General features: G+C 40.4%; 1 protein-coding gene across 1 annotated transcript in view; it reads left to right on the top strand.

Annotated features, from left to right (window-relative positions):
* Positions 1-15,862, top strand: part of LOC139651113 (complement C3-like) — a 37,049-nt gene that overhangs the window by 842 nt on the left and 20,345 nt on the right. The window contains 14 exon segments of the mRNA XM_071527958.1: positions 379-544; positions 2,407-2,477; positions 2,664-2,755; positions 4,821-4,903; positions 5,118-5,205; positions 5,379-5,481; positions 6,401-6,515; positions 10,666-10,781; positions 11,010-11,153; positions 12,202-12,417; positions 12,607-12,807; positions 12,940-13,095; positions 13,513-13,642; positions 15,028-15,096. Of these exon segments, the coding sequence (XP_071384059.1) occupies positions 379-544; positions 2,407-2,477; positions 2,664-2,755; positions 4,821-4,903; positions 5,118-5,205; positions 5,379-5,481; positions 6,401-6,515; positions 10,666-10,781; positions 11,010-11,153; positions 12,202-12,417; positions 12,607-12,807; positions 12,940-13,095; positions 13,513-13,642; positions 15,028-15,096 (1,750 nt within the window).

Below are 15,862 nucleotides of genomic sequence, written 5' to 3'. Positions count from 1 at the left end.
CCTGCCTCCGTGGGCTTCTGCTCTTATAGTTTTTAAAAGTGCACTATGTTATCTTTGCAACAACACAGTTCAGTTATAGTGAATGTAATGATTGATTTAATTTAGGCTACCTTCACACTGCAGGCCGTTATTCTCAATTCCAAATTGCTGCTCACATGGGATTCATTTTTCCCATGGCGCGCCATGCGGCCGGGGGCAGAAAGTGGCAAATTCAGGTCACTCAGTCACTCAGTCATGGACGGTTTGCACAGAGTCTGCAAAAGCGATACTTCATGCTAGTGTTGTGTTGTTGACTGCAGTTTGTCTTGACTGATCCTAATTCTGATTCCGTTTCTAATTCTGATCCTCCTCCTGAATCTCAACCTCATCTCATCCCAGCTTCCCTCGGAGCTTCTGAATCGAGACGAGGACAAGAACAAGTATGTGTACCTGAAGGTGAACTTTGAGGGGTACCACTCCGAGGAGAGGGTGCTGATGGTGTCCTTTCACACCGGCTACATCTTCATCCAGACTGATAAACCCGTCTATAATCCTGGTGATACTGGTGAGAACTGGAGATACTGGAGCTAGAACACCAGATTCAGAAACAAAAGAACAGCATAAACAACAATGAGGACTTGGACCAGGAAGAGCACAACCCAGCAAACAAGCCCTTTTGGGGCCCACTATGGGCAGCCCGCAAGGGGCCTAATTTTCAGCCCATAATGGGCCCAAAACGGGCTTGTTTGCATGTTTTCCCTGCACTTGTAAAATCCAAATAAAAAACACAACTTGTTTAAAGGATTCAAAATGTAAATAATATTAAAGATATTCACACAATAAAACCATGCATAATACTTTAAATAGTAAATAAAAAAACAATGAAGATCATTTAAATAGCAGAGTTAGGGAAGGAAAGGTATGGCTAAGCTACTCAATAATAATGCAGTAGTTAAATATCAAAACAAACATGTAACAAAGGAGGGGGAAAAACGTTACATAAAGCTACGCAACCTCAATCACAGCATCTGTGGTGACGAGACATGTTATTCACTAAGGTGGATAGATCTCTGTGCACAGATGTTCAAAAAGTTCATCTTATGTTTTCTGAAAGAGGGACTGAAGGAATGTTACTGCAGTTTTGATTGTTCCATAGCCAAGTCAGCTGCATTTGAAGCAGATTGTATAGCTCTGCATCAACTTTCTGGAGTAAAGGTCCACTGTAGCGAGGAGGTTCTGCAGACTGGAGATGCTCCAAAAGCACTCTGAGGCCATAAGCCGGGAAATGTTGGAGATGACGGCATTGTTCTCAGATGTCTTGAGGGTGGTGAGGAGTAGTGCATACCTGATAGATCTCTATGGAACTATACACGATATGCAAAGTGAAAAAGATGGATATGAACAGATAATCATATACACAGAAACTGTAACATTAATTTATATAGAAGACACATCTGTGCCAGTCCAGTTTGTAAGTGGCTTCTCCTTAAAACCTGCAGTCTGAGAGCTGTACTTCTCATAGCTGCCTTGAAACAAAAATATGCATAAGAATATTTATTGACTCAACGAGGATTCTGAATTAGAATTATAGTATTTATGGAGAAAATGGGTCATCCCATTGGGTCCCAATGGGTCAACCCACAGAAAGGCTATGTTCAGATAAACTAAGTGCATGTACCTAGCCCAACAAATGAACAGAAGCATGGCAACATCTATATCTATAGTCAGCTACAGCACTGTTTGTAAATGTGTGCATAATACCAATAATACCAAATTTGATTTAAGCTTGTCACTTCGCCTGGCAGTGGGTGTTAGCTTATTTATCTAGCTAGCTAGCTACATAGCTCAATGCTCTGAGCTCGCCATCTTTTCTAACATGATAAATGCTATATGCAATACATTCCCCTGAATGCCCACAAACAATTGTGGGTATGACTGGTGGCGTTTATTGAAGCCCAAATTGAATTGTTTAGGTAATTTAGAAATCCAACAGCTGGCCAACTAACATTATAACCCATTCCCTTTGTGCTATCTAACATCTTATTCTACTTTAAACTAACGTTAGCTATAGCCTCAGGCTGAAACAACTAATGTTCAAAGTGACATCAAAATCTCACCCAAATGCTCACTCAAACATCAGCTAATGTTACCAATCGTTTACTTACCTAAGTTGGCAAGCTACACCCTAATGTTTGACTGCTATACAATATTTATGAAAACTTTAGTTATCAAATGGGGGCAGTGAAGATGTTGAACATTTCAAACATTTCACACATTTCATCTATTTGTCTATCTGTATCTTCCCCTCTCTCTCTCTCTCTCTCTGTCTCTCTATCTCTCTGTCTCTCTCTCTCTCTCTCTCTCTCTCTCTCTCTCTCTCTCTCTCTCTCTCTCTCTCTCTCTCTTCTTCCCTCTCTCTCTCTCCAGTGCGGTGCAGAGCCTTTGTGTCGTCTCCGTCCTTCAAGGCCTTTGACAGCTCCATCACAGTGGAATTCCAGGTAAAAAAAGAAAGATCATTTATTCATTTTAAACACAATGTCATCAATATAGAGATGTAAGTGTGTACAAAAAGAGGGTCAGAAGGATTCATTTGGGTCTTCATTATTGAATTATGGGTTAGTTTTAGCTAAAATTTCTTTTAGGTAAGGATGATGTGCGTGTGCGTGTGTGTGTGTATATTTCAGAATCCAGAGGGTGTTGTGGTCAAACAAATCTCTCGCACCCGACCCACTGATGGCGTCTTCGCTGAAATTCTCGCTCTCTCAGAGATTGTCAAGTAAGATGAACTTATCACTCTTCTTTCACTAACACCTTCTACTGACTCCTACAGGTGAGAGGAGAGAACACAGAACTTGAGTGGATAAAGTCTTTTCTATTCAAATCAATGTTCCTGGATGGAACTTACAGCAAGTCGCTGAGGCAAGAGGTTTTGCAGCAAGAACCAGCACTGGAAAACTATTCCTACAGCTACTTTGCAGCTGAATGGAGTTATGACTTATGCCAACACTAGGTGGTGCTCTTTTACAAGCTGCTGCTGTTTTTTTAAGTCAGTCAAAAGTTTTGACATCTAGCGGAAGTGGATACAGTTGACTTAATCTGTTTCAGCCGATGTCCGTTAGTTGTTTGAAGTTAGTGAATGCTAACTTTTCTTCGCCACTAGGTAGGCTAAGCTATGGTAGTTTATAGCATTTAAGGGGCTAAAGTTGACTGATGCTTACCAGGTTTGCTAATATGCTGATTTTGTCGAGAAGAGCTAGCAAGAGAAGCACAATCTTTGAAAATGTTAACACATGTGCAACACATCTGCACAGTTCTAAAGCAAGTGTGACACACTAACTCCTGCATGCCCGCACTTGCGTTGTCACCAACAATTAACCCTTAAAATGCCATAGTCACCATTTTATGGTGTACTAGCCAAATTACCATAGCAAACAGTGGAAGGTTATATCCATTCAAGTTCTGTGGGAGATAATTAAGGCCGTTGATTTTAATCATTACTTATCAAGGGATGGCTTGCTGAGCATTCACACTCTTTTCTAGTGCTGCCCTGCTTCAGTCTCTTTCTCCATCCAGATTTTCCAAGATAGCCCTGTAATTTGAATCAGCAGCCTGCTGGTCACAAGCATGCTTTTTTTAGGCCACTGCATCCAGTTCAAGTGGTATAATCTGCTTTAAAGGTGCTATGTGGAGCATTTTAACATCAATAAACCATTACCACATTCATTTTGAAACAGTATAGTGTATTTACCATAAACAAACAAGACCATCGCAGAGAAGATTGTCAGCTTCTACACTATGTTTTCCACTGTTTCTCCATCTGGTCGGATTTGCCGGGAAATCTGCTGGATTGCTTTATGGCATAAAACAGGAAGAGGACGCTGTTCTTCCAGGCAAATGGAGCTAAAGCTTTCAGAGTAACGCTGGTGTTTTTTAATGCATTTCTTACCGTCAACAAATCCTATGAAAATAACAAAATCAACAATGTGTTTGCTCTACTCTTTTCCGACTTCCCACGTTCCCTTTTTAGCCTTCAAACCGGAAGTCATTGGCTCCAATTGTAAGCTAAAAACCTTGAAATACAGCTCACAAAGACAGAGTTTCAATTTTAAAAATCGTTAACTGTTACCACGAAAAGTCAGGCTGTTGTAGTTATTACCAAATCAAATTCAAATGGGAACAAGTTCTTCATTACGCCGGGGACTATTTTCTGTGCTATGGAACTACTTTCCTGAGATCGACAACGTGTTTCCAGCCGGCTTATTAAGTTGTTTGAGGAAAAAGTCGGCTGGCCCGGTGCATCGTGATGATGAAATATGCTGCCCAGAGCAACGGCGTGGCTCTGTGACGTGTTTTTAATATTTTTTTTAAGACAATGGAGTTCTATGGCTGCTGAGACATGGCTTTATTGGGCATTGGCTATATGGACCAGACTTGTTAGTAAAACAAATTCATTGCTGATTTTGTTATTTTCATAGGATTTGTTGACGGTAAGAAAAGAACACCAGCCTTATCCTTTAATGGCAGATGGTGGGAGGAGTGAAAGGCTGATGGAAAAATCACTTCCAACATCCTCTTCAGTAAAGACAACGATGGGGAGACTGGAGCAACAGGGTTTATGGGACGTGTGGTCTTCCTTTTAAGAAACACTAACAATGCCACTGGTGTGAGATAGAGGCTACCAATTGTCTTGACCATGGTCTCATTTGTTTAGAGTAATTATACCAAGGTGTCATAATTAATTTGACAATGATCTATTGTTGTTTAAAAATGCTACATGTAAGTCGAATATTGTGTTTCATCCTGATGGTGTCATCTCTAACATGGCTGACTGTCTCTGGCAGTGAAGGAACATGGACGGTGATTGCCAAGTTTGACCACTGGCAGCAGAACACTTTCAGCTCCCAGTTTGAGGTGAAGAAATATGGTAGGTCAAGTTTTAGTGTGTCTTTGTGTAAAGTGCCCACGGTACCTAATCATGTTAGTAACATTCAACATTGAGTTTGGCTTTCATTGCAACAATCATTTTGTCAGACTAGGCATTACATTTTTCCAACTGTATATCTCATTTTGGATTGAAGCTATTCACATGCTCTGTAACTGTATAATACTGTATATTTATATGGCGTGTTGTGTTTCAGTGCTCCCTGCCTTCAATGTTACTTTGACACCCAGGAAGTCCTTCTTCAAGCTGGACGACACTGAACTGGAGGTAGAGATCTCAGCCAGGTTGGTCTAACACACACACACACACACGCACACACACACACACACACAAAGTTATAAGAAGGATGTTTGCAAACATATGGATTTAGCCAGACAGAGATTTTTAAATATAGACAACTAGAGCCAATAAAACCCCATTTAATGTTGACTAACTGTTGTACCAATGTGTGTTTCAGGTACCTGTATGGGGAGCCAGTCCAGGGGAAGGCCTATGTGGTGTTTGGGGTGCAGACGAACAAAGAGATGAGGAGGTTACCAACTGTGAAGCAGGTGTCTGATGTAAGTTAATGCTAAATCCCAAAATTCACCAGCTACTCTCACTGATTTACCAGCAAACTAGATATTTAGGACAGAAAATGTTCAACTTATGACTGGTTACAGTGAGTGTCCACTGACAACGCCTCTGCTGCTTTACAATGCTACCATGGAGAAATTTAGGACGCTTCGTGGGTATGGAAATGGGTGTAGGCAAATTCAGAGGTGTAGGATTTTTTGTGAAATAAATTCTAGATTGAATGTTACTTAGCTTATAAATACATACAATTTGTTTTTCTGAAATGCTCTCTCAGGTGGAACTTACAGGGAAGTTTCAGGAACAGGCAGCAATCAATTGGACATCTGCCATTCAATTTGTAAACATTTGCTTCAGACAGCTGAAGTTTACATAGAGTATAATTGAACTGTATTTTTGGCCATTGGCATGGACATAAATGTCTGTAATGAAATTTTTCACCACAGAACATGAATGGATAGAACGGCCTTGCCACTGTTTGCTATAGTGTTTTAGTACACCAAAAAATGGCGTGTATGGTTAGTTTCTATGGTGGCCTTTAAGGCTGTTAAGTGCATCACACCGGCTGCCACACAGCATGAGTGAGTTAGCTTTGTAATGTTACAAGACTAACATTAAATGAATAAAATGTGACAACTTACCAACAGTATAGCCAACAGTAGCCTCCTGCTGGGAGCAAAGCAACGGAAACTGCTTGGTCCTCGTTGCGAACTTTCTGTAAGTCTGCTTATATGGAAGCTAGGCGAACGGTACGAAGGAGGTTTTATATAATGGAACAGTACACATAAAAATAGCTGCTGCTCCAACCATCCAGGAGCGTTGATTTGAATGGGAGGGACCGTTCTATCCATTCAAATTCTGTTTTGCACTGTACTGACTGCCATTCCACCTGTTGGTGTCCTGCAGTTGGATGGAGGAGTCGTCAGACTGAGCATGGAGGAGCTCAGGACTGCTTACCCCGACATCAGATCTGTGGTGGGAAGCTCTGTGTATGTCAAGGCCTCTGTCCTCACCAAGTCAGGTAAGCACTTACTGTAGGCCTGCATGTACTGTAGTAATGCACAGGAGCACAGCAGTGTGTGCACACAACCAAAAGCCATGATCAGGTTAGTCTTTGGTTGGAGTTTTAGTTATGAAAACACAACTCAGAGGAAGAGCAGCTCTGGAGATACTGGTCTCACTGATTAAATTAAACTTCAGTGGGCGGAGCCAAAGAAGCACAGTTTTTCAGAGTGCAAGTTATGTCTTGTCCACACTAAGCCAGGTAAATTTGGAAACTCTTTATTTCTCCGTTTTGGCCTTCCATCCACACTGAGACGGTGTTTTCGACCACCGATAACGGAGCTTTCTGAAAACGCTCTCCAAAGTGGATACATTTGAAAACACCGAAAAACTGAGCTTTTCCTAAACGCTGAAGTGGGATTGTCATGTGATCTCAGGCGGTAGTCATGCTCCCAAAAGACTCCCAGTCTATATTCTCTGTGGCTTCGCCGGTCTTGTTGTCATTCGTTACTTTCAAAAGCAACTCAACTTCGTCGTCTGTCCAGACAAAGAAGTCTGGCTTGCTTTTGTCCGTGTTTTGTCGTGATTTGGACATTTTTTTTGCCGCTTAAGGCTCTGCCATGACAACACTTCCGTAAACAGCGGTAACCATGATGGTAACGGCATAAAGGTCATGGGTCGATTTGATTGTTTTATTATCTTTTGTGCATATCAGTGTGGACGGGAAACTTTTAGAACACGGCCTGCAGGCTAGTTAAATAGCTCAGCTAGGCTAGTATGGCTAGTTTAAGCTAAGCTAAGTAGCTAAATAACTTAATAATATTAAAATTCTTGTCTCTTACCCTTTTTCACTGGGTCTCAGTGTAATGTTACTCAACCAGAAGAACTGTGGTTCTTTGGCTCCGCCCATTAAGGTGTAACTCAACTCAATGAGATTATTTCTACCAACAGAACAGCTCTGCCTCTGCAAAATATTTGTAAAACTAAAACACCTAGGCCTATCTTTAGCAGTACAGAGTTAGATGTTAAATGAGATGTTGGTTTGTAACTGAAGCTAGAGCTATATGAAGGCTCTACAGGTTGTCCACACAACCAGTTAGCTGGTAGTTTGGGTTGTCTCCATTAAACACCCAATTTCCTAATTCCAGGGGACTTGTGTTGCAGAGCAGTCACCCTGGTAGCTTCTGGGTTGGAGGGGACAAGCTGCTAACACTGGCCCACACTGTATGTGTGGATTACTGCAACACTTGCCTAAGTGACTCACTTGTTTGCGTATTTTGTTGTTATGTGGTTGTCACCAGACATTTGTTTGTTTTGTTTGTTGTGAGTTTTACAAGGAAGAGCCATTTGTTATCTAGACCACTAAAGAAGCATTTTTCCTTACGAACAAAATAATCATTTATTAGATATAAAGAAAACTCAGATTTCATTTGTTTGTGTGGTTGGCACACCTGGCACTCCATCCTGACACTCCTGGCCCCAGTACCACTACAGTATACAGTATAATATTCCCAAAATAACATACTAAAATCAACCACTAGGGTGGCCCCTACTTGCATTTAGCCTGTGCTAATTTTCTAAATAATAAAGCTGCTCTGTGACCAACAGCAGAAGACTGCGGTTGTAATATGCAGCTAATGTGTGAGTGAGGGCAACTGTATGAATGTGAAGCAGAGTGGTGTGGAAAAAGAGCATGCATCCTCAGCAAAAACTGTCCTTAGTCAAATAATATATTTACATTACAGTCAATTTTCTGCTAACTTGGTAAAACACAACACTTAAACTTGTTATCATTTGGTGCTCAGTTTAATCTAGCAGTCAACCTAGATTATACCTTCTGGTCACACAAGCCCACTTATCTTCATTCCTTGCACCACAGCTTATCACCACCAAACACTTCAAAATGTTGTAATCAGACCTGGGTAAATAATATACTTGCCAGATGGGTGGTGTCATCCAGGTTGAAATGTAGTATGTAGTCAGATGTGTGCCCTTTAGCCCCATGGACAAACACAAAGCATCAGAAACATTGATGTGCAGGGGAAAATGAGGCTAGTGGCCTAGATTTTTTCCAGAGATTCACACCAAAACATTAATTCATTCATTCATGTATTCATATATTCATATATTCATTCAAACCTTTATTTAATCCTCGTGGACACATTGGGAGAAAGACTCTTGCCATGGTGCCGAAGTAACAACAGATTGAACACAAAATTCAAAGAAAAATTGCGACAATAAATAAATACAAATGAAGTCAAATTATTGGTAAAAACATCTACATTCAAATTTTTTTAGATTTACAATTAGATTCTTGAAATGCCCCAGTGATAACAATACATCAATCTGTAAAATGCTTTGCAATTCATTCCGAGAATGAGGGGCACAAAAACCTAAATGTCAGAATTAACAAGCCAGTCCTGAGGTCTGGTTTGATAAGCTCCAACATTCCAGTCCAACAGTGTTGTGATATAACATGGTAATTTGTTAAGAAGGGCTCTGTAGAGGAACAAGACTAGGTCAAAACCTAGTATATGGCTGGACCGTGTATGGATGTGCTGCGTGCCACGGCTGACCAATGGTGTAACTAACTCCGCTGTAGACTGCTAATACAGAATAATAGTCCATACATCCATACTGATCTCCGTTCCAGCGCGTCCCGTCTCCTCTCTCCGCCGCTGTCGTCTCCACCGCGCCCACGGCCCGCATCGAGCCTCCCGATCCAAGCGCCAGGCGCTCTAGTACCCATCGGTGCCGAAAACGCTGTTTGCCGGACACCCGATGACGTATCGTCGTCATGTAACTTGATCACTCAGTCAGTCAGTCAGTGAGTGACAGACATTCGCGTTTGTAGGGCTGGCCCTGCTGTTGCGGTCCAGCCAAAAATTACCAGTGTTGATCTTGCCTCACAGAGAGGTGGCAAACTTTTTAATAAAAGATACCATTGTGGGTTTCATAGTTATCACCAGAAATAAATCTAAGTCAGAATGGTACATCATCTAATGGTTTATAGGTGGTAGCAGATGCTTGCTATAAATTACACTGTAACCCAGAATACTGTAGAACAAAATGGTTTCAATTACATTCTTTCTACAGAACACAGAAAAACAGGTCTTATTTCTATACAGAAAGCTGAGCTTCATCCACAGCTTTTTACCAGATTATCAATGTGAATTTTTTGAAGTAATTGAAGTAAATTTATCATCAATCCATATGCCCAATATGGGAATCTTTCTATTAGAGCACCTGTTAAAGAGCAGATATGGAAATTACTAGTCAGTTTCCTCAGCTCTTGAGAATAGCATGTATTTAGTCTTAAAAAGTGCAAGGAGAGTTGCACATTTTCAACAGCTAACTGTATAGACTCAGTAAAGCAATAAAGAATAGTGTCATCAGCATAAAGATATACATTAAAATTTTCTTTTCTTCTTTCTTTTCTTGTTACGAGATCTTATTCTCCTTATAACAAGATATTTTGAGGTTCTAATGACATCTTTTCTCATTATTACAATATTCTAAGTTATCTCATTATAATGAGAAGCGTTTCTCATTATAATGACATACCAACATATCTCGTTATAACAAGAAACTTTTCTCGTTACAACAAAATATCAATTTTTCTTATAACGAGATATCAACTTGATTGTGTCTGAGTCAGGATGAGTTGAGGGAGTCTGATTGTTGTTGCTGAGTTGTCTCATTCCATGAGTCTGAGTCAACTTGATTAAATCGTATAAACGAGCCATTCTCAATTTCTCCGATGTCCATAGGCTGTTTTCTCCTTAGGCTATAGAACATTTTCTCATTCTCATCATTTTTCTCAACATTTGAAAGTTTCTTGGTATCTCATTAAAACAAGAAAAGTCTCTCGTTATAACGAGATATGTTGGTATGCCATTGTATGTTGGTATGTCGTAATAACAAAGAAGAGAGAAGATGTCATTATAACATGAAAATATATTGTTATAATAAGAAAAAGATCTTGAAAAAAATTGTTATAACGAGATACTGAGACGATTTTTTTTTTTCACTGTGACATCAATACGCTGCCGTAACATATGGGACAATGTTGTTTATATAGATAGTGAACAGAACTGACCTTATGAGGGCACAAGGGATATTAACATCATATCCTGTGTAAATGCTTTCTTCTCTTTTCTCCTGTGTAGGCAGTGACCTGGTTGAAGCAGAGAAGACTGGCATTAAGATTGTGGAGTCTCCCTACATCCTATCCTTCAGAGACATGCCAAAGTCCTTCAAGCCAGGCCTGCCCTTTGACTTCACAGTAAGGAACAGGGTCTATTTTTGCAATCTGTTTAATATAACCATAAAACTGGACATATTCACTGGTTCATTTTGCAGTCCCGTAAATGAAAGGCCAGAGGCTTGTGTCCAAACACATGTGTTGCATTGACCCTTCATTTGCTCACTCATTGTCAGTTGCTCTGGACATGAGTGTCAGCTAAAGACCAAAATGTATGTGATTAAGAGAAGTTGTCCCAAACCTCTCCAGGTCCAGGTGAGCCACCATGATGGTTCCCCAGCCCGTAACGTCGTGGTCAAGCTGAATCTGCTGGATACGCCCCTGAGCGTTGCCTCCGGCTCCACCAGAGTCACCGTCAACATGCCCAAGGATCTGCGCACACAAACCATCTCTGTTAGTACAACTACAGGCATGCTGCTTGCTTCTATCATTCAGTTACACAGAACGTTTCCCACCTGCTGCTCACCGTGCATCTTTGGCAATACATGCAGTCAAAACTGGAAGAAGCCAGAGAAAGCTGTACAATACGCTTGTACCTATTATTCTCTCATCAAATCAAATTCAGTTCCATCAGGAATGAGACATTTCACTCCTCTAGATCTGGGAGCTATCAAACTTTGGCACAGTTTACAGCACTTGAGAAACCCATTTTCTACAAATCATGTCTGGTCTTTATTGAGCAGTATGAAATTAATGAAAATAGGTAAAAGTTCTATGATGAATTATTATGAACGATGAACTTTCACAGCTAAATGGTGAATCTTCATAGTCAATCCTTTTCCCATATTCAGGAACTACTGTACATCATTGCTGTGAATATGCTGTGGCACTGTGCAAAATCTGTACTCGGTTGATACTTCTTCCATACATTTCTACTTAGTAGCCTATATTCTAGCATGTAAATTGTCAGTTGAGTATCTTTCAACCATCAATTGCTTTATACATATTCTATTTTTCTTTGCTGTATCCATTAAATTCCAGTGGTTGTGAAGTTTTTGTTCTAAAACTACAGAAGAGAATTCGGGCCACATGAAAAATGTATTTGTGTTCTGAGACTTTACCTTCAGAATTCTGAGATTAAAATAAGAACTCAGAATTCTGACTTTATTCTCAGAATTCTGAAATGAATCTCAGAACTCAAATACATTTTTGAGTTTTTGAAAGCCAGCAATTTAAACTCATAATCAGTGATTGGTATTGATCATCCCCCCACATATTATCCCCCATATTATGGTCATTTTGTGCTGGGGCAGTAAAAATTTTACTTATTGCCCTTTTTTAAGAATTTCTTTTTGTCTTGCATGCCATGTTTTTGTGCTGTTGCCTTCATGTTTTTGATGTTTTCATGATTGTTCCCTGTGTGGATGCTGGACAGCAGGATACCCCTCTTTGGGATTATCAATATGAATTTATCACAAGTCTTTTTTCTATTGTGTCCTAGGCTGAGACCACACAGGCGGACCTGAAGCCAGAGCAGCAGGCCAAACACCAGGCCACTGTGTATCCCTACAGCCCCCACAACGCACGACATCCAAACTACCTGTACATCTCCACAGGGACAAACATGGTGTCTGTAGGAGACACACTGGCCCTGAAGCTGACCATCAACGCTGCAGACGAGACCCACAGAAAATTCATCACAGACCTCACCTACCTGGTGAGACCAGCACACCACACTGCAACAAAAGATGTCCATCATGTGGTCCTAAAATCTCTACTTTTACCACTACCAAATGTCACACCATGACTGCTTGTTTGCTTGAATCCAAACTGTAAATATCAAAATGTGAAAATTCAGGCATGATATATTCTTCTTGACTTCTTCCCCAAACATCAACTTTCTCAGGTGCTCAACAAAGGCAAAATCATTGTTGCTAAGCGACTGGATGTGACCGGTCAGTCGATCACCAGCGTTGGGTTGACGGTTACCACAGAGATGATGCCGTCGTTCCGTTTCGTGGCGTTCTACACCGTTCCCTGGGCAAGGCGGGAGGAGGTGGTGGCCGACTCCATCTGGGTGGATGTGGCAGATTCCTGTCTAGGAGGGGTGAGTCCACAGCTCAGCAGGGGAATTTTTTTTCTAATCTCACCTGCACGTGCGTTTTATAACTTCATTCTTGTGTTTTATCATTGTTTCAATAAATTTTTATTAATTACTTTCCTCCCTCTGCCTCTCTAGCTGACTGTCGGTCCGGCGGACGGCAGGCATCGAGACTACAGGCCTGGAAAGCCCATCAGTTTCAGGGTCAGAGGTGACCCGGGGGCAAAGGTCAACCTGGTGGCTGTGGACAACGCTGTGTATCTGCTTAGCAAGCAGAGACTCACACAGAGCAAGGTGAGTGTGTGTGGGAGTGCATTTTTGTGTGCTTGTGTATGTCTATACAGTAGACACTATGCCACTTTAACCCTAACCCTTAAAAGTTTACTAGTTACCTCATCAAAACTGTAATCAGTAACATAATCCAAGGGATTATGCAAATTTAATAATACAATCAGATTACTTTTAGATTATTTATGCCATATTTGAGGTACAAAGGTACTGATAAGAAAAAGTGACATATGACGCAGAAAAGATAGTATAATAGTAATCCTCTCTTTAGGTATAATGGAGTACTTTTTTTTGCAAGTCACCCAACCAAATAAAAACAAATAACTATTGTTAGTCTACTAATTTGTAGTTAAACCAAAACTAATGCAGAATAATACAAACCTCTACAACTGACCTTTGACCTCAACTGGACTTTTTGCTCAGATCTGGGACGTGGTGGAGAAGGGAGACATCGGCTGCACCCGAGGGGGGGGGCGAGACAGCATGAGGGTGTTCACAGGCGCAGGACTGCTCTTCGTCTCCAACTCTGGGGTCAAGACTCAAACCAGACAAGGTACTGACAGCAGGGAGTGACAGCTGCTCCCTTCAGGTCATAGGTTCAGGCAACTACAGAGTATAACAGGTCTGTGCTGGATTGAAATGTTACTTTTTGTCACAATAGTGTACATGTTGAGATCAAAACTTGGTTCTTCCAAACAATTCCTTCTTGGGGGTGGAGCCAAAATGTGGCAGCAGATCATCAAAGATCATCTCTGCTCTGTGAGAGTCCCTCCTCCCATGCTAGCAGCTGAAGGCCATGTTTGTGCTGGTGTATTTGCTGAAAGTGAAGCAATGCTTAAGTGTCTGATTTCAGTTTGTGTCTGACACTGTCACGCTGTTGTGCATTTAATATTTGCATTGGGTATTTATAGAGTAACTTAACAGTAAACCCAAATCCGTGTAAAGCCTGACATTTAAGGGTAAAAAGCACGCTACTGAAATTGCCATCAATTGCCAATGCTATTGGCTGATCTTCGGTGCCAAGTGATGTCACCACTTGCTGTACTTTATAGAAGGTGGCATCAGAATGAATCAGTTCAGGTTAAAGAATAACACTGGTGTTTTTTAATGCATTTCTTATGGTCAACAGATCCTATGAAAATGATATGTCATCAGCCATGATTTTATTTTGCCAACAAATCTCGTCCATGTAGCCGATGTTCAATGTAGCCATGTCCCAGCAGCCATAGAACCATGTATTAAAAAAAACAATTAAAAACACGTCAAAGAGCCATGCCGTTGCTCTGGGCAACATATTTCATCATCACGATGCACCGGGCCAGTCGACTTTTTCCTCAAACAACTTAATAAGCTGACCGTAAACACGTTTTCCTTCTCAGGAAAGTAGTTCCATAGCACCAAAAATAGTCCCCAGCGTAATGAAGAATTTGTTCCCATTTGAATTTGATTTGTTAATAACTAACAACTAACAAATAACAGTTAGCGATTTTTAAAACAGAAACTATGTCTTTAGTTTAGATAAGATAAGATAGATTGTGAGGGGAGTAGAGCAAACGCATTGTTGATTTTGTTATTTTCATAGGATTTGTTGACAGAAAGAAATGCATTAAAAAACACCAGTGTTATCCTTTAATTGCTTCCCATACACAGCCAGTGTAATATTGATCTATTATATAATAAATATTCAATCAAACAAACTGCATCATATCCATTATATCCATCACACTGAATATGGATGCCACTGATTTCCCAATATCTGATCTAATGAAAAGTCAATATCGACTTAATGTAACACCACAACAATATATTGGTCTAACCCTAGTCTTTTGAATAATCATGCATGATAAGATTTCAGATAAGGAAACAGTGGATCACCGATTGTTCATCATGGTTACAGATGTTTTTCTCCTCTCCTCTCCTCTCCTCTCCTCTCCTCAGCTCTGCAGTGTCCAGGCAGTGCCAGAAGGAGGCGCTCTGCTGAGCAGTTACAGCGTCGATCCCAGCTGGGTGAGTGTCCGCTCATTGCTGAGGGTTGCTGATAACCGGTATTACTATATATCGCAGTAAAAAACAATAACGGTTATTACACCGCCCCTCATTTTTATTCCTGTGACTACCACCACAACCAACAATTTGTTGGGAAGCTGAGGCTTTTAGCAAATGCAAAAAGTCACTATTTTACATAAATATTCTACAGTCTTACATTAAAATGTGTGTAAAAAGGAGAAATGTCATGCTATTGGCATGAAAAATGAGTTTTTAAATACTCTACCAATCAAAAGTTTGGGCACACGCATTTATCTTTATTGTTGCTATTTTTCCATATTTTTGAATTTTAGTAAAGACATCAAAACTATGAAATAACACAAATGGAATCATGCAGTGACCAAAAAAGTGTTAAACAAATCTTATATTTCTGATTCTTTAAAATTTTAATGCTTATTTTGTCATCCTTTTCTCCACACATCCGTCATCTCACCAAAACTCTCTTCCTCCCTCCATCATCCACCCATCTTTCTATGTTCATTGATTGATTGATTGATTGATTGATTAGTTTGTCTCATACACACAAGGTGCCCAATACCACATGGACTTACATGACACTACCAAGTAGCTACATGGGTGTACAACATGTTAAAAAAGAAAGAAAAGATTCAGCAAACTCAGATATCACACAAACAGAATATCCGGCCTTTTTCCCCATGCTTTACAAATGAAGTGAGCTATATGGAAGCTGTCCTTTTCTAAAACATAGCTCAAGTTTTTCATAATC

This window comes from Centroberyx affinis, unplaced genomic scaffold (assembly GCF_046629955.1).
Source record: "Centroberyx affinis isolate AG114_WGS23_722 - 3 ecotype Tasmania unplaced genomic scaffold, CSIRO-AGI_Caff_v1 ptg001596l_1, whole genome shotgun sequence".
In the NCBI taxonomy this organism is placed as follows: domain Eukaryota; kingdom Metazoa; phylum Chordata; class Actinopteri; order Beryciformes; family Berycidae; genus Centroberyx; species Centroberyx affinis.
The sequence above is the reverse complement of the archived record's forward strand: the minus strand, read 5'-3'. Positions and strand labels throughout refer to the sequence as shown.